Source organism: Alexandromys fortis, unplaced genomic scaffold, assembly GCF_014885135.2.
Source record: "Alexandromys fortis isolate MF-2015 unplaced genomic scaffold, M_Fortis_MF-2015_v1.1 scaffold_102, whole genome shotgun sequence".
In the NCBI taxonomy this organism is placed as follows: domain Eukaryota; kingdom Metazoa; phylum Chordata; class Mammalia; order Rodentia; family Cricetidae; genus Alexandromys; species Alexandromys fortis.
In genome coordinates, this window is record NW_026067984.1 from 1,092,196 (window position 1) to 1,111,369 (window position 19,174).

Below are 19,174 nucleotides of genomic sequence, written 5' to 3' on the forward strand. Positions count from 1 at the left end.
AAATCTAGAATTTGGTAACTCATGATTGGAAAATTTTTCACTATATGTATGTGTATATATTTTTTCATCATTTGATTTTACTTTGTAAATATAACTATATAGATGTGTGCTTGCAAGTTTGTTTTTCCTTTCCCTTTCTCTTTCCCCCCTTCCCCCCTTTCCTTTCCTTTTTGTTTCTGTGTAAGGGTTTGAGAAGGGTTTTTCTGTGTAACAGCCCTCGCTGTCATGGAACCCACTCTCACAGAGATTTGCTTGCCTCTGCCTCCCCGAGTGCAAGTGCTGGGACTAGCCACCGTCCTGCTAGGATGAAGAATTTTATCCTTGGGGAGTTCACAGGCGCAAACTCCAGCATGCTGCTTCTGTGTGGGCAGAGTTAGTTGTGGTGGAAACTCTGCTGCCCCCTGCTGCCTTGCATTAATTCCATTGTAGCTCAGAAAATCTGCTGAGATTGCTAGCTCCTCCATCCTCCTCTGATGAGGGCTACAGGACCTCTGCAGAACTGAGAGGGGTTGGGGTTCTCGAGGAAGGAGTTCTGTCAGAGTGTGTGTGACTCCCTGCACACAATGCCTCCATTCAGTGTGCAACTATGCGTGCTCTTACCCAACAATTAACCCCCTTTCTGGGTACAGTTTTACAGCCAGAGCCCAACAGTATACATAGGACCCTGGGACTTCCTCTTTCATATTCAGGGTCCTTTTTAACTTGTTCCCTTTGAGAACACGATTGGGTACTATTTCAGATTTGCCTGGAGTGCTGATAGAGACTTCAGTGACCCATAGCCTATGCTCTGTAAAAACATTAACGTAAAAAAATCTGAAATATAGAGTTATTTGTTTGTAACTCACTTCAGATTTCATTAGGGGTTGTTTTCTTTCTCTTTCTCTCCCTCCCTCCTTCTTCGTTCCCTCTCTCTTCTTCCATTCTTGTCCTTCCCATCTCTTTATTGGAGACTATGTAGTCCAGTTTGGCTTTGAGTTCACAATCTTATTTCCTCAGATTCCCAACAACTGAGATTACATTACTAAGTTCAAATTGTCTCTTCCAAAGGACTGGCAATTTGACCATCAACTTATGGAATCCCTCTTTTTTTTCTCGCAGAGGTCAGATCTAAATGTCAGAAGGAGTAATATCATGGCAAGGCTTTGGGTTTGGGGCCGCTAGCTCTCAATGTCTGGGCACACGAGCATGCAGCTCACCAACTCAGTCATCTGTAGTCTTCTTGGTCTTCTACTGAGTTCAGAGGTCATTCATGCAAGCTTTTTTTAAGATAGGGTCTTGTTTTCCTTCCTTTCCCCTGATGATAGAATCTTACTCTGGATTAGCATGGTCTCAAATTTATAATTTTCTTACCTTAGCCTCTTGAATGCTGGGCTTACAGGTGTGTGCCCCCACACCTGACTTGCCTTTTCTTTGTCCTAAACACTTGAGTACATAGGAATGTTGGGAGACTGTCTACTTCCTAGCTTCTGCTTCCTTCATGAGCCAAAGTTTGCTTTCTGTGGCGTACAGCCCAACCCGGGTTGTTTAGGCACGAGCTTGCCTGGACTCTCTGCTCTTCGATCTCATTAGCTATCTGTGGGTGCCTGCAGGTGCCCAGAGATATGATGGCTAACATGGTAATCAATCAACCAATCTCCCCCACCCCAGTGAAATGACAAGTTGCTTTGTCCTGCCTTGCTTTCCTTCTTAGCCTCTTCTGTCACCCCATAAGCTCCCATTTTCTAGAATGAGAATGGGCATTTCTTGATTTAGTTGGTCTTACTATATAGCTCTAGATAGCCTGGAGCTCTTTATGTAGGGCAAGCCAGGCTCTTACAGAGATCTTCCTGCTTCTGCCTCCTGAGTGCTGGATTATGGTCATGAACCATCATGCCACATTTTATTTTCTTTCGAGAAAAAAAAACCATGGTCTTACAAAAGTTGGTATTGGAGCTGGACAGTGGTGGCACTAGCCTTTGATCTGAGCACTTGGAAGGCAGAGGCAGGTAGATCTTTGAGTTCAAGGTCAGCCTTGTCTACAGAATGAGTTCCGTGGAAGCCAGGGCTTCACAGAGAATCCCTTACATACAAACAAACAAATAAAAAAAAAACTGATTTTTTTCAACTCTATTATCAAAAATGTTTTCCATTCCTGAAAAACCAAGTCTTCTGTAACACCAAGACCTGGAAAACACCTCTGCTCTTGAAGCAGTAAACACCGAATACTCCGTTGCCTGTCTGGGGTGGAGTAGCGTGCAAGGAGAACTAAAAGAGCCTGGGGTGGGATGTGTTAGTGTCGTCCTTTCGTGCTTATGAATAGCAGACAGGATGAACTAACACTGGTAATGCTCTCAGACAGTGCTCCCCATCTAGGTGAAACCAGGCCCTCAGCCTTGAGAAGCAGCTCTTTGCTTTGTTCCTTGCTGAGATGTCAGAGCCAAGAAGCCCTGTTCTATGTATGCAGCCCATTGGTGGAGCAAATGGTTTTCAAGAGGCTTGCCTTGTCTCTAGAGTCAGATTTGGGGTGATTCCAGGGCTGAAGAGTTGACTTCTAAGACCAGAGAGCAGGCTGCTCTTCAAAGGACCAGCGTTTAGCTCGCAGTACCTACATAAGCAGGATCACAACTGCCTGTGGCTCCAGCTTCAGGGGAGCCGACATGCTCTTCTGCCCTGTGGGCACCCGAAGTCACAAACTCACACATAGACTCAGACGCAGAATTTTTAAAAAGGTTGACTTTTTCATTTGGTTTGGTTCTAGTAATGACCATTTCATAAAAAAAAAAAAAAAAAAAAAGCTGCTAACTTACTGAGGATAAGAGTCAAGATACCGTGAGAGTAATATTTAGATTCATTCTTTACACCCAGAAACATCTACAACAGAAGAACCATCCAGCTTTCTTCTTCCAAGAAAAAAGCAGCACTCTCAACACACCTCTTGCCTCTTTCTTTTTCTTTCTCTTCTCCTCTTTATCTTTCCTTTTGAGATGGTCTTTCTTTGCATTTCAGGCTGCTCTCAACTGATTTCAAGCTAGAAGCTCAAAATGACATGTGTGTGTATGTGGAGGCCAGAGTTTGATGCGCAGTCTCTTCCTCTGTAGGTCTCCATCTTATTTTGGGGATACGGTCGCTCATTTAAACCGGAGATCATTGGCTTAGCGGGGCCGACTGGCCAATGAGCTCTAGGAATCATCCTCTCTAGCACTGAGCTCACAGGTGTGCACACCACACACAGCTCTGGCTGGGTGCTGGGGATCCAGACTCAGGTCCTCAAGCTTGAGTGTCAGTCACTTTACTGAGCCATCTTCTCGGAGCCCAGAGCACACATTTTCATTGGTTTGTCATCTCAGTACATAAGACAAAACATATCATCAGTTTGCAGCCCGGACATGAGAGCAGGTTAAAGAAAGATTTTAGGTGTATTCGTTAGTTTTCTATTGCGGTGTAAAATACCACGAAAAGGCAACTTACAGAACAAAGAGTTTGTTTAGGTTTTACAGTTCCAGGTTAGAGTCCCTGATGACAGAATCTAGGCATAGCAGCTGCATCAGGAAGCTGAGAGCTTATATCTTGAGTCACACGCAGGAAGTAGAGAGCAAATGAGTCTTTAAACTCTCAAAGTCCATCTCCAGCAGCATGCTTACTCCAACAAGACCATACCTCAGTATTATCATCTAGCGAGCCAGAGTTAAATTGCCTAACACTACTGGAGATAATTCCCCTTCAAGCTGCTACATTATCAAAGGACATAGGAGTTCTGTAGTCATCCCTGAGTTTTCAAGAAACTTGAAGAATAAGTACCATGGAACTGAAGGATACAAGAAGTTAGCATTCTCCAGGTGTCCAGTGATGTCAAATGCCTTTAAACCAAGCCTTGGGAAGCAGTGGCAAATGGGTCTCTGTGAGTTTGAGGCCAGAGTGTCTCAAACAAACAAAACAACAACCAAGTGCTTCTTGCACAAACAAAAGCATCAGCTTTGGGTGGGGTGGAGATGCAGCTTAGTTGGCAGAGTGCTAGGTCTAATACACATACGACTTCAGTACTGCACACATTGAGCTGAGCAGTCTGTGTGCACAATCTCAGCACTGGGTGGGGGAGGCAGGACTCCTGCAAGTCTGAGGCCAATCTGGTCTACACTGAGTCCAAGATGGTCAGAGTTACATAGCAAGATCCTGTCTCAACAATAAAACGATCAACTTTAGTGTTCAATTCTATCCAGCATATGATGGTACAGCCTGCTTCAAGTTCAGAACAGGAACTAGTTGGCCTTTGTAAGTCAGGTTTTCACAGATCCCAAACTAGCAGCCTACGGGAAGGAATCTTCACCACATCGTACAGACGGTGGCAGCTACACCTGCTTCCTGTTCTTTTCAAAGACACTGCTGGCTGCGGCTAGCCACGCTCCACATTCTTACTTCATATGAGGAAAAAGGGAAATCTATTGACAAGGTAAGAATCGTGTTGTATCTAGATGGTACGGCTCTCACAGAGCTCTGAGGCCAACAAGATGCACTGGGAATTGCCAATTTTTTAAAAATGCAACATTAGATTATGTCATGAGGTGACATTCCATTCTCATACAGGTAGGATATTAAAAAAAAAAAACACCAAAGACTTATTTGCGGCAGTTTCATGTCACCAGGGGCTGCCCTGTAAATCCTGATACTCCTGCCTCTAGTGCTGAGATTTACAGGTGCCAGGTACCAACCTGGGCTTGTTTGTTTTTTTAAAGCTAAAGTCTCATTCTGCAGTCCTGACTGACCTGGAACTGGCCATCTTCCTGTTTCTACCTCATAAGTTCTGAGGATACAGGAAGGTTTCGCCTGGCCTGTCTTAATTTTTATTTATTTATTTTTTCTTTTTTACTTTTTAAGAGAGAGTTCCTCTTTATGTAGCCCAGGACAGCTAGAACTGACCCTCCTGGCTCAGGATACAACTGCTGGCATAATAGGCATGTGCCAAAGCTACCCATCTTATTTATACTTTAGTTTTTATTTTTAAAAAAGGGTCCTATGCTCCCCCACCCTTTTTGCATAGCTCATACTGGCCTGGAACTTGCATGGATCCTCAGTGCTGAGACGAGCACGCCAGCTTTAAGATGTACATTTTAAACCAAGCCCATTAGGAAAAAAGTAGACTTTAATAGGGTATGGAGGTTTTTTTTTTTTTTTTTTTTTTTTTTCTTTTTTTTCGAGACAGGGTTTCTCTGTGGTTTTGGAGCCTGTCCTGGAACTAGCTCTTGTAGACCAGACTGGCCTCGAACTCAGAGATCCGCCTTCCTCTGCCTCCCGAGTGCTGAGATTGAAGGGTGCGCCACCATCACCCGGTTAAAGCAGGCGTTTTTGGTCCCATTTTTTAGGCGAGTGAACTGTTTCGGAGCGGCTGCTGCCGGGTCGAGGTAGAGTAGGGGCTATGGTGAGTTCTAAAGTTGCCACCACAGCGGCCGCACGCCGGAACAGGAAACGAGGGGGCGGAAGCGGAAACCAGAGTACCGCTTTCCGACGCCGTACCGGAAGTAGCGTTTCCAGCGTGCCGCCCGCTTTGCACGCAGTGGCGCTGCAGAATTTGTCCCCCTGTCGCGCACGTGCTGCCCGCGTCCTGCTCCCCGGCGCCTGCGGTGAAGATGGCGCACCCGTCCCCGGCAGCCAAGCCTTCCAACCCCAAGAACCCGCGGGTCTTCTTTGACGTGGACATCGGCGGGGAGCGAGGTGAGCGGCTCCCGGGCTCGGGGCCTCCCGGCTGCACGTCTGCTCGGCTCCTGGAGTCGGGGCCTGGGGTTGGGAGGGAGCAGGCAGCCCGGATCCTCCCCGGAGCACGGCCTGGCATCCACGAGTTCAGGTTGCGCCTGCTCCCTTGTAGGCGTTGCCTTGGTTCCCTCGGAAGTTTCTCGAATTTTCTGCTTTAGGCATCGTGGCGTCCCTTACGTTTGCCTCTTGATTTGGTCGCGCTTCCCTGCAACCTTTGCACCGCCGTTTATTGTAAAATGAAATGATTGGATGGGCGTGGTGCATAGTTCGGGGTGCTCTTTGGGCAGCTGGCTGCAGGCCTCTAGTCACGCCATAGTACCCTTGGCACACGCAAGGAGCCACGGTGTCGTTTACCAATTAAAAGTGACTTGCTTAGTGCTTTTTCCTCGTTCCTGATTGTAGCCGAAGTTCGAGTAGGCTATCGTTTCTGCTATTTGGGCATCTTGCCATTGAGCGCCACAACTGTGGTTGCCTTAGATTCAGATCTAAGAAGTCTTAAGCCAGCGTTTCTCAAAACCTGTGGGTCGCAATCCCTGGGTTTCTAACGACGACAGGGTCACATACCAGATACTTACGGTTCATAAAAGTAGCAAAATTACAGTTACAGAGTAGCAACAAAAATAATCTTATGGTCGGGGGTCGTCATACCATGCGGAACTGTATTAAAGGGTTGCAGCATTAGGAAGGTTGTGAACCCGAGCCCTAAGCCCTTGAGAACCAGGAGGGGGACATGTTACTTTAAATATGGCTTATTCTGAAACATGTTGCAGAGCTGCTGGCTGGAAATACTGGGTGGGGAACACATACGAATTTCCATGTGCATTCCCTTTGTTTTGGAACTGAGGTTTTATTGTTACTGTCTTTTGAGTCGCTGGGAGCAGTTTCTACAGAGCACGGAGAGCGACTAAATTCTAAAAAGCCCAGGCATCCCGATTATTCCTGTAGTATTTGTCTTCTGTTGGTTACATGGTGATTCAGAAGTTCCTAACATGGGGCCACTGAGACAGCTCAGCAGGTGAAGGTGTCTCCCACCATCCCTGACTGCCGGAAGTTGCCCCCTGATCTCCACACTGCAGGCCTCAGCCCCACACATAGAATAAATACTTAAAAAAAAAAAAGCCTGCATATTAGTTAATGATTCAGGATTTTAAACTATTTGCACTCATGCTTTCTATGCTGCTAATCAGCTGGATGCTGTCATTGGTTATAATCTTTGTGACGTTCAAATTTAGATAGATGAAGCTCCCTTTAGACTAAATAGGAATATTAGAAAAATGACAATAAAACCTAACAGTTCCATAGCTGGGCTTATAGCCAAGGAAAATAAAGTGTGTATCAGTCCTGTGTCAGTGCAGTGTTATTCCTAGTCCAGAAACAGCAGCAGCCTAATGCTTATCAAAGCATGGATACCTGCAGTGTGCTGTGTACGTAGACTATAGCACTGCCCTTGAAAGGGAGGAATCCTCACTTAGACTGCAGAGCTGAACCTCGAGGAAGTTAGGCTGAGTGAAGTAACTCTGTGGCAGGAACTCACTTTCATGGAATCTTTAAAAAGTTGAACTCAGAGAAGTAACAAGAAGGTTCCTTGGGGCTGGGGAGATGTCAGCCAAAGGATACATAATTTCATTTAAAGAGAGGTAAGCTCAAAGGACCTGTTTACAGCATTTTAACTGTAGTTAATAGCATGTTGTTAAAGAGAGTTAGGTGACCATCCAATCCAGCCATGTGTTACTCCCTGGTTAGGTATACTGGTTATTCTCTTTTTATTTACCCATTTGCACAATGACATGGTTTCCTTTTCTTTTTCTTCAGTTGGCAGAATTGTTTTAGAATTGTTTGCAGATATTGTTCCCAAAACTGCAGAAAATTTTCGCGCGTTGTGTACAGGAGAAAAAGGCACTGGAGCCACAACTGGGAAACCTCTGCATTTTAAAGGATGCCCTTTCCACCGAAGTAGGTGTATAAACTTCTCTGGTTGTCCTGGTGCAGATACCAGTCCTGCTCCTAGGAGCTGAAGAAGAGTGGAAGGTGGGGTCAAAGGTCTAAGGACTTAATTTCTTGACGGATGCTTGGACACAGGTGATAGATAGTTCAGTGTCACAGAGGCTTGGCTGTGAGCAGTGGGGTTGATTGATTGTGAGCACACTAAAATTTATCTGCGGGGAAATGGACAACCCAACTTCGTCTGTCTTCTGACTCTCCTCTTCCAACCATTTCATTGGGAGAGAAAAAGCATGAACGATAGATAAGCTGGTCTTAGGTCATTTGACAGCCTGGGCAGAATTGTTTGAGAAGTCTCAGACACCCTGGTAATGTGTGATTAAACTGCCATTTCACACGGATTATTTGAGTGTTGTCCTGGTAGTTTGTAGGTTCGGTAGTCATAAGTTCAGGAGCTCTATGCTCTCACCATTTATTTTTGCATCTATTAAAAGTCTAAGTAAATAGTAAATGTTTATGGACTTACTGTTAGGGATAAATTACAGTATCGGTAATTTTCCTGATTACAGGGAATTGAACCCAGGGTTTTACTATACCCTGATCTACACACCTACTCCAGTAGTTCAGTTTTCTTTCTTTTCCTTTTGTATTTTGAGACAGGGTTTCTCTGTGTAAAACCCTGGCTCTCCTGGAACTAGCTTTGTAGACCAAGCTGGCCTTGAACTCAGAGAGACCCTCCTGTTTCAGCCTCCCAAGTGCTAGGATTGAAGGCATTTCCCACCACTGCCTGGCTTTAATTTTCTTAAAGATACTGTTAAATAAAATAAACATTGATTTTAGCCAGGCACTCAGCACTCGGGAGGCAGAGGCAGGCGGATCTCTGTGAGTTCGAGACCAGCCTGGTCTACAAGAGCTAGTTCCAGGACAGGCTCCAAAACCACAGGGAAACCCTGTCTCGAAAAACCCAAAAAAAAAATTTTTTTTTAAAAAATGTTTCAAACTTGATTTACTTTCATATTTAATAAGATAAAAGTATGGTAATAAAAATGCATTTAGAAAACAGTTAACATAGGGAGAGGTGGCTGAGCAGGTAAGAGCACTTACTGTTCTCTGAGAGGACCTAAGTTGGGTTCCCTGTATCCATGTCTGGTGCCTCACTACCTCCTGTAGGTACAGCTTCAGGGAATCAGATACCTGGCCTCTGTAGGGTCCTGCACACACGTGACGTATGTTTACATAGACCCACACACTAATGACTAATGTAAAAGAAGAGAGAAAGAAAATAAGATAGTTAATACAGTAGATTTAACACTTTCCAAAAGGACTTGGCTAGAGTTGGAAACATGGCCTGTGAACTTAAATCACAAGCTGGATGACTAGGCCTACACTGTTTTTACAAATGGGATTGACAAGACACATCTACTCTTAGTCTTGAATTTTTGGACATGTTAGACAGAGAATACTTTCATGATAAGGCCCCAAGAAATATTTTGAGTGCTGGGGTTCTGCTTGGGTAGAATTATCGAGGACTTTTCTGCATTTTTGAGAGGGGGAAGCCCAAGGAAGTGGGACATGGATACTTCCCAACTTGTGTTTCTTTTTCTCTTGGCTAATTGTGTGTGTTTATTACTACAGTGTAGCCACGTGCTGAGTCCAGTGAGCATGGGGTGGTTTCTCAGCACGTGTGAGTTTCCAGGTGCGGTCCTCATTGTGTGACCAGCACTGTTAGGGACAGTGCTGAGTGTTTGGTGGTGTCTACACAGTTTCAAGGAGTGAAATGCTTTGTAAGCAGTTCGTGTTGGAAGATGATCACTTTATAAAATGGAAGTAGGGTCAGTTTAATGATTGGAACTAGGTCTGACTTTTGTGCTTCAGTGACAATTTTATAGGGAGGTGCCTTTGAATTAGTTCAAAAACTAATTTTTGGGAGCCTGTGAGTAATAAAAGTACGCTGGGGGCGGGGGGGGGGGGGGGGGGGGCTCAGAGGTTAAGAGCACTGCCTGCTCTTCCCAAGGTCCTGAGTTGGAGTCTCGGCAACCACATGGTGGCTCACAACCATCTGTAATGAGGTCTGGTGCCCTCTTCTGGTCTGCAGACATACACACAGAATATTGTACACATAATAAATAAAATAAAATATAAAAAAAAGTTTAAAAAAAAAGTACGCTGGGGTTAGGGCTGATGGGGTGGAGGCAGGGAGGGCGAGGTGCCCTGCTGCAGCTGTGCTCAGGGCGCTATCTCTTGCTCTTCTGTTTCAGTTACTAAAGCCATATTTCTTTTCTGCAGTTATTAAGAAGTTTATGATTCAGGGTGGAGACTTCTCAAATCAGAATGGGACAGGTGGAGAAAGTATTTATGGTGAAAAATTTGAAGATGAAAATTTTCATTATAAGGTAAAGAAAAATTCTTGATTTTTCTAATATAAAACTTATGCTTTTGAGACATACTTGCTTTAATGCACCAAGAAAAATGTTTTGAGTGTGACCCAGTTGCTCTCCTTCCAGAACTGGGGCCTTTTATGCCAGACAGATGCTCCTCTCTCAGCTGCCTCCCTTTCCATATTGAGCTGGTTTTCACCTAGTTGCTCAGGCCAGCCTTAGACTCACTCTAGCCCAGAACTCCCAATCCTTTTTACTTATGCTCCTTAGTGGCTGGGATGATAAACCTGAGTCAGCAGGCGTGGTATGGATTATATTTTTCTTATAAAAAGTCATATTTGTGAACTGTTTCTAAGGGTGTGTGATGCTGGGCGTGCATGAGCTCAGGGTCTTGTGCATTCTTGGCAAGTTTTTTTTTTTTTAATTTAAAATATTTATTATGTGTACAGCATTCCTTCCATGTGTGCCCGCAAGCCAAAGCAGAAGGGGGCGCCAGGTCTCATTATAGATGGCTGTGAGTCACCATGTGGTTGCTGGGAATTGAACTCAGGACCTCTGGAAGAGCAGTCAGTGCTCTTAACCTCTGAGCCATCTCTCCAGCCCTCTTGGCAAGTTTTAAACCACTTGAGCTACGTCAGAGTTCAACATGCATCTTCAATGTGGAAAGGGTTTATCCAGAACAATTTTCTTTTTTGAGACAGTGTTTTGCTGTGTAGTTCAGGGTGGTCTTGAATTTACCATCCTCCTGTATTGCCTCCTGCGGTTGGAATGGTAGATAAACTGTGCCATACCTGGCACAGATACAGACTTAATCCACTACAGTCAGTTTTATATGCTTCAGTTAAGCCAGTGAGTTTTTAAGCTACCATGGCAAAATTGATCCCAGGAAAATGTTGTCATTATTGTAAGGATGGTAACTTCTGCATCTTTATCCTTGAATCTGAAGAACAACAAAACCACCGCTAATACCCAGGATGTCAGGGGATTTCCACCTAGCGGATATGGTTAATGTTCGGGGTATATTGCACCATTCCCGTTTTAAGAACAGACATGTAAGTACAAAAGTAAAGCGATGTCTTTGGAAATGAGGAGTATAAGGAAGGTAATTTTAGGGTGAGTCGGAAAGAGAGAGTTTCTGATGCTTAGTTCTGTCACTGCGCCAAAGAGCTAATAAAAGATGAGAGGCTATTTAAAACACAAGGGACAGTGGAAGATAGTAATACATAATATGCATGTAAATGCTAAGTAGATTGATTGTATTTGTTTGTGTAACTTTGATAGGCATTGACTCCTTTATATGAAATGCTTTATCCTAGAAATATTTCAGGTTTCAGAATTACTTGGATTTTGAAATGTTTGCATAGATTTTATAGGCTGAGCATCCCTAATCTGAAGTCTGAAAGTTGTTGCTCAAAAGTTTCAGATTTTATAACACGTCTGACTTTGGTTTTCAGATTAGGAAAGTTCAACCTTTAGGTTGTAACTTGTGTAGACCAGGCTGGGCTTGAACTCACAGAGATCACCTGTCTCTGCTTCCTGAGTGCTGAGATTAAAAGCACGTGGGACTACACCCAACCCTTGTGATAGGAGAAAGACTTAGATCAAGGTAGTGGGGGAGACACTGAGGAGATTTGATCGCATAAGTTAGGCAAACTGGGCCTTCAGGTTACTGAAATTTTGCTAATTTGGGGCGGAAATACAGATATCAAGAAGACAATGGTGACAGCAACAGGGAACAGCAGAGAAAGCCAAGAAAGCATACGGCGTGGTAATCAGTTAAAGGAGAGCACTGGACAGATACTTCTGACCATCGCGTTGATGAAGATAGGCCTAAGGAAAAGAAGACTTAGCCGAGGTTTTGTGAAAAGTCAGTGACCCTGAAAGCTGAATTGGATTTAGGTGGGCTCACAGGTGTCTTAGGTGTGGGAAAAGTGACCTTAGAGTTCTGAGGTGTGTACTAGAGATATATGTTCAGAAAGTCAATGCTATGCAGAGTAGAAAAGCTTAAAAACTCTTGCTCTTGAACGTCCTGATGGCACAATTTTCTTTTTTCCTTTTTTTTTTTTTTTAAAGATCTGTTGTATATACAGTGTTCTGACTGCATCCATGCCTGCACACCAGAACAGAAGAGGGTACCAAACCTCATTAGAGATGATTGTGAGCAACCATATTGCTGGGAATTGAACTCAGGACCTCTGAAAGAAGAGCCAGTGCTCTTAACCAATGAGCCATCTTTCCAGCCTTGCAAAAATTATTATTTTTTTGTATAGTCTCTGAGTTGTTCATTTACCTGCATAAAAGCCATAAGATTGGAATTATTTTCCAAATTAGGGAAGTACTTCTTTGAATAACTTGTCTCAGTTTGGGGAAAAGGAAGAGTCATAATGTAGGCCAATTTCTGATTGTGGGAAGATTGTACAGGTATTCTCAGGAAAATAGTAACCACCACTGAAAGAGCAAAATAGATTGCTCGATGTCCTTAGTGTGGCATCGTCATCTTTAAGATTGAAGTGTGAGCATCTCTTGCAGATGGCCAGTTTATAAATACCTACCTCTTAGACACTTTTGTTTTATCCATGTAAGGTTCTTAAAGTACAATGAGAACAGGGTACTTACACACTTAGAGTGAAATTGACAGAGAAGCGTGAGTTGTGAGCACTCCATCTGTGTCAGGTGAGTCGGGAAGAGGAAACGCGGACTAAGGCCTCTAACTTTGTTTTCCTTGTAATGATTTTTCTCTCTGCAGCACGATCGGGAGGGTTTGCTGAGCATGGCAAATGCAGGCCCCAATACAAACGGTTCTCAGTTCTTTATCACAACGGTTCCAACTCCTCATTTGGATGGGAAACACGTGGTATTTGGTCAAGTAATTAAAGGACTGGGTGTGGCGAGGATGCTTGAAAATGTAGAAGTGAATGGTGAAAAGCCTGCCAAAGTAAGTAACAAGTCACAGCGGGACAAGCCTACCTGCTTAGCTGCCAGGTCGGATGACTGCTACCTAGAAAAGGAGGAAAGAAGCTGGGGTGCTTTTGCTGTAGGAGCCTGGATTGGCCACTTTTCTCTGAAACTTTTTTAAACAGTGGTTAAGAAGATAAGTTAAAAGGAAATCTGTTTCTTTCTTTTTCCTTTGAAATAGGTAGACCTGCCTTTCCATGGATTGTCTAGTAGTCCATTTGTCTCTCTGCTGATGCTACTCGTGTGCTAGGGTTAAACACTGCCCAACAAAGAGATTTTAATTCCTGTTTCAGCTTCAGTGTGGTCTAACAGTGATCTATGTAAGATGGCCGGAGTCCCATACCTGAGAGGCTTTTGCGCCTGCAGTAGTTATCTACAGCACATGCTAGGAAAAAGACAGTGAGGTCACTGCCATTTAACTGGAAGGTTGCTGTAGATCTTGTTACTTTTCTTGATCTGTTTTTAGACCCTGTATAAATTGCTTAAGTGTTTCAGATTGTATTGTATTCTAAATGCTTGTGAAGGAGAGACACATTAGGTAACAAGACTGCAGGAATTAGAAATACCTCATAGCAGGCATGCCAATCAACAGTACATGACAGACAGACTGTTGTCTCAGACAGCTTCATACGCAGCAGCGCAGTTCTCAGCTCACTGTGCTCGTAGCTCCCCCAACAGTAAAACGCTGAGTAGTGATACTGTCGCATTAGTGGGGATGTACTTATAGCAGACAGATGCAGTCTGACAGTAGTAGTAGTGTTGTATGTCACTGAGTTGTGAGTCTTTAAAGGGGGACTTAAAGATATTTAAATATTCACTTCAAATTCATATTTTTGCAGCTGTGTATTATTGCAGAGTGTGGAGAATTGAAGGAAGGGGATGACTGGGGAATATTCCCCAAAGATGGCTCTGGTGACAGTCATCCAGACTTTCCCGAGGATGCAGACATAGATTTAAAAGATGTGAGTACTTTCAGATGAATACACTTTAATTACTTAAATGAAGTAGAATAAGTAGTTCTAAAAGCATGATCAGCTTGTCATAATGATAGAACCTTAGCCTTAAGTCACATTCTTTACTAACATCCAACGTATTTGTATTTTATACAGGTAGATAAAATTTTATTAATAACTGAAGACTTAAAAAACATTGGAAATACTTTTTTCAAATCTCAGAACTGGGAGATGGCTGTTAAAAAATATGCAAAGGTTTTAAGGTAATAAAACATTTTTAATAAATTTTAAGACTATATAAACAATTATTTTGAGGTAAGACTCGGACTCATGTTTAGCAGTTTAGGGCTACACAGAGAAACCTGACTTGAAAAAACAACAACCTGTATCCCCCAAAAGAATTACATTTCTTTTGTTGCCCTTTATTATTTGAAATATTTCAAAATCCAGAAAAGTTGAAGTGGGACTCAATTACATGTTTTTACCCTTTCAAAGATTCTAACTTGTTTTTGCCAAACTCTAAAGAACTCGTAGATAGCATATATACTCCTAAGTTGAGCACCTAATGTACTTGCTAAAGAGCAGAGGAGGTCTAAATCACTTACTTAGTAAGACCGCATTAGCAATGTCAAATACATAGCCTGTTTTAGCCCCTCCCCTCAGCTCAGCATGCAGACTAAGATATAAGATAGGTATTTGGCTATAATGCTGCTCTTTGATCATTGCACCCAGGGCATTTTTTTTTTCCCCCGAGACAGGGTTTCTCTGTGGTTTTGGAGCCTGTCCTGGAACTAGCTCTTGTAGACCAGGCTGGTCTCGAACTCACAGAGATCCACCTGCCTCTGCCTCCCGAGTGCTGGGATTAAAGGCGTGCGCCACCACCGCCAGGCGCATTTTCTTTTTTGACAGAGCTTTTAGCTCTGTCTGGCCTGAAACCTGCTATGTAGACGAGGCTGGCCTCAGACCACAGTTCCACCTTATTATTCTGTGTGGAAACCCCCTCCCCCCCATTGGAATTCAGAGTGAGAGTCATCATGCCAGGCCCCTCCGCTGTCTTTGTTATTTACTCACGTAAACGGTTTATAATGGATATCTTGTGTGTGAATGCACGTGCCACACGTATGAGTAGAGGTCAGAGGACAACTTGTGGGAGTCAGTCTCTCTCCTGTGTGGATCCTGGGATTGAACTCAGGGTCTCAGGCTCATTTTTCTTTATGAGGCATCTTTTGGCTATGTGTTTTAAAAATTGTGTGTGAGTGTTTGTGCATGTATATGTTGGAGACCACCTGCGTCAAACACAGAATATTTTGAATCAACACTACATTATTGCATTGCCTCTTCCCACTGAATTCAGTCATCCTAATGTAGGAATACAGGTTTGGAGCATAATTGTATTAGAAGGCGTATAATATGAACCTGATTGTACATAGTTAGATATGAGAGTTATTGTTCGTTGTTACCATTGGGGGAAGTTGATGTTAAAAACTATCCTCTGGAGAAGCAGGGCTAGGAGTGTAGCTCAGTGGCAAGAAGGTGTGCTTAGTAGGCTCACAGCCCTGGGTTTCCTTTCCTGCATGTGAAGAACAAGAGTCGTCAAGTGTCAGGTATAATACTGAAGCAGCGGTGCGGAGTTACATGTTGCCTTTATTAATATGTTCTCTAGATACGTGGATAGTTCAAAGGCTGTTATTGAGAAAGCAGATTCATCCAGACTGCAGCCTATAGCCTTAAGCTGTGTGCTGAATATTGGTGCTTGTAAGCTGAAGATGTCAAATTGGCAGGGAGCGATTGACAGTTGTTTGGAGGTAAGTCTTTGTGATGGTGAACCTTTGGAAAGAGTGTGATTTTGATTTATCAGGGCAATAGTTAGAAAAAGGCAATGGTTCTTAATGTATTTTAGTTTCCTAGGACCTAGTGAAATTTTAGATTTTCAATTCTTTCTGCTAATTCATTAATCTTGCTTTTAATTGTCACCTAATATGAACGAGGAATTCTGCTTTTCTTTCTCAAAGCGTGTTTATCTGCTTATTTACTTGTATTACGGGCTAGACATATATGAACATAGCCAGGAATGATGAAGAATGTAGGTATGAGTGTGGTCACGCACACCTGTAATCCCAGCACTGTAGAGGTAGAGGTTGGAAGATCACAAAGTCATAGCTGTCCTTTGCTATGAGAGAGAGAGAGAGAGAGAGAGAGAGAGAGAGAGAGAGAGAGAGAGACCCTGCTCAAAAACGAAACTAGAGCATGTGTGTAGATACTCTCTTCTACCTGTGTGTCCTAAGTACAGTTTTGGCTTCTTGAAGCAGGGTCTCATGTACTTCAGGCTGGCCCAAAGACAGTTTTCAGTTGCTAGGATCAGACATGTTATCACCATGCTGTACTTGGTGTATTTTAATTTTATAGTTGGGTGTGCATGCACCGTAATGCGTGTTCACTTTTATGTGAATAGCAGCAATTGAGCCTCGGTTCAGGCATGCGTGCAAATGCCTTTTATCCACTGAGTCATCTCACTGGCTTTTATTATTATTTTTTTAAAGCCCAATCCTCAAAAGGCATTAAAAGGCATAAGACACAGTGAGGAGACAGTTCCTATTTGGTATTGAGACTGGTTATCACTGGGATACAGAGAAAGATTTGTTCTAATAAGGGCTATCTTTGTTTTTGCACCTGTGTTCAGCAGGAACTAAAGTGAGACCTGCATGTGCAGCTCAGTGGTGTGGTAGGACTTGGATAATAGTCACAGGGCTGCCCTTCAGGCCCAGCCTTTCCGCTTAAGTAGATGGGATGAGTGATAACAGGAAATGTTATCGTTAGAAGGGAACACGCAATAGAGGAAAGCTCGCTCACATATCCACTCTTGACTGCTTCATTTTTCCTGGGAAGTAGTAATACTCCATCTTAAGAAAAAATTCTCGCCGGGTGGTGGTGGTGCACGCCTTTAATCCCAGCACTTGGGAGGCAGAGGCAGGCGAACTCTGAGCTCGAGGCTAGCCTGGTGTATAAAAGCTAGTTCCAGGACAGGCTCCAAAGCTATAGAGAACCCTGTCTTGAAAAAAAAAAAAGTTCTCAGTATTGGCTCTCTTAAGAGCTGTCATGCAAACAATATATTGCTTTAAAAATGTTATTTCAGGGGAGAAACCTGTTAAAAGGTGCTCATTTTTGTAGTATAACTGCCCTCCCATCCTTGGATTCTGTGTTCTCAGATTATGTAATTGCAGGTGGAATATTCTCTGATAAACATGTTATTGTCATCATTCCCTATAAACATAGTTGGACAAGTGGTTATATGGCAATTGGGTGACTTATGTACCACTGGATTTTGGTTTTCAAGTGTTGGGCTGCCTTTGAGTTAATGACGGCATCAGAAGGCGACTGTATTTAAAACGTTTTCTAACTGGGTCCACTAGAGCTAAAAACCAGTGCAGAGCAGCATCTCCACACCCACTCAGCACCCTCTACCGGTAAACTCACTGGAGTAACAGGTACTTTTAGATAAAAATATTGATTTTTATAACTTCTTCCCATAGGCTCTTGAAATGGACCCGTCAAATACCAAAGCACTATACCGCAAAGCGCAAGGATGGCAAGGATTAAAAGAATATGATCAAGCATTGGTAAATTTTGGTCTCATTGTTTTATAATAGATAATCACCTTAAAAGTCCTAATGTCTTATGTTTCTTAAATTTTCCCCCTTTCTGCCCCCAATTAAAGGCTGATCTGAAGAAGGCGCAGGAGATAGCCCCAGGAGATAAAGGTAAACTGGCAGGTTTTGTCATGAAGCTTCATTTGTCCTTCAGAGGTGATCCTCATGAAGTGATGAACACATAACCTTGATGTATTTATTTGTTCAGATACTGCAGAGTGCCTGTCACTGGGCCAGGCACTGAGTGTGTAGTAAATAGACCAGTATTCACGTCCCTCTCCTGTGCAGAGCTTACATTCTAATTCTGCTCAAGAGTGTACTACTAGCTCTTTAATACACCTTCATACTGCTTCTACGACCCTTTCTGTTGGGGTGCAGGTTCTGTGACCTCAATGCTAGTCAAAAAGTCAACAGTAAGATATAAGATGGAGTAATCATTGTAATTTTAAAGCTCGGGACATTCTTTCCCTAAGCTGAATGTGGCTATGACCAAAACATTCTGTGTGTTGGGTATGGTACCGAGTAGCTGTGATAGGAACTTTCTCTGAGGTAAAGCAGATGACGAGTGGCTCTGGTCTAAATATTTCTGCTGAAAATGTGGCCATGGCATGGGATAGCTGTGTTATGACTACACTGTTAGTTGTTTTTCTAGTTTTTTAGATGCTTTGAGAATTAATTCGTTGCCTTTCTTCCCCCAGCTATCCAGGCAGAATTGCTTAAAGTCAAACAAATGATAAAGGCAGAAAAAGATAAAGAGAAGGCGGTGTATGCAAAAATGTTTGCCTAAAAAGAATTAAACCGTGCTGAACCATTACTTGTTGATTATATAAAAGATAATATAAGTTACTGTCTACCTGTGATCCCTGATTCTTTGTCATCACTGTTTACATAGAAGTACTGTCGTAGGTTCCTCTTTAATAAAGTGTTATGAAATGCAATTCTGTCTCCATTTTCATAAAGAATGGTATCTGGCCAATGTTTAAATTATAAAGTCTTAAAATTAAGTTTTGGGGCTGGAAAGATGGCTCAGTGTTAAGAACTTGCTGTTCTACAGGTCCTGAGTTCAATTCTCAGCAATCACATGGTGGCTCACAACCATCTGTAATGAGATCCGGTGCCCTCTTCTGGCCCACAGGCACACATGCTATATATATAATATACACACCGTACATATAATAAATAAACCTTTAAAAAAAATTAAGTTTTAGGCTTTGTGAACCATTTGGCTCAGTGGAACCCATTGGAAAGCACAGATATTTACATTATGATTCATAACAGTAGCAAAATCATAGTTATGACATAGCAACAAAAATAATTTTATGGTTGGGATCACCACACTGTATTTAAGGGTCACAGCATTAGGAAGGTTGAGAACCACTACTCTAGCCTGTCACAAGCCAGTGGGCATTGTTGTGTTTCAGTAAAACTTTGTGGTTAGTTCTGGATGTCCGTCCCTGGTCTGGAATACACATTTGTTTGTAAATTTGAAGATTTAAGTTTAACAAGACAAATGCCCTGTGAAGCTAAGAGACAAGCTCCCATCGGTACTGAGTGTTCAGAGGACTTGGGAAGTGAG

The 19,174-nt window shown here is 42.9% G+C and overlaps 1 protein-coding gene across 2 annotated transcripts; it reads left to right on the top strand.

Annotated features, from left to right (window-relative positions):
• Positions 1-5,474: 5,474 nt before the first annotated feature.
• Positions 5,475-18,536, top strand: Ppid (peptidylprolyl isomerase D). 2 transcript variants are annotated; one of them, XM_050158754.1, is made up of 10 exons: positions 5,475-5,685; positions 7,537-7,677; positions 9,952-10,058; positions 12,790-12,978; positions 13,838-13,960; positions 14,108-14,214; positions 15,615-15,756; positions 17,482-17,568; positions 17,667-17,709; positions 18,297-18,536. In XM_050158754.1, exons 1-10 carry the CDS (start codon positions 5,601-5,603, stop codon positions 18,383-18,385), a joined length of 1,113 nt encoding a protein of 370 aa, XP_050014711.1. In that variant the 5' UTR covers positions 5,475-5,600; the 3' UTR covers positions 18,386-18,536. The 2 variants fall into 2 exon arrangements, with proteins under 2 accessions (XP_050014711.1, XP_050014712.1); XM_050158755.1 differs by lacking the exons at positions 5,475-5,685; positions 7,537-7,677; positions 9,952-10,058 and adding an exon at positions 11,045-11,095.
• The last annotated feature ends 638 nt before the right edge of the window (positions 18,537-19,174 follow it).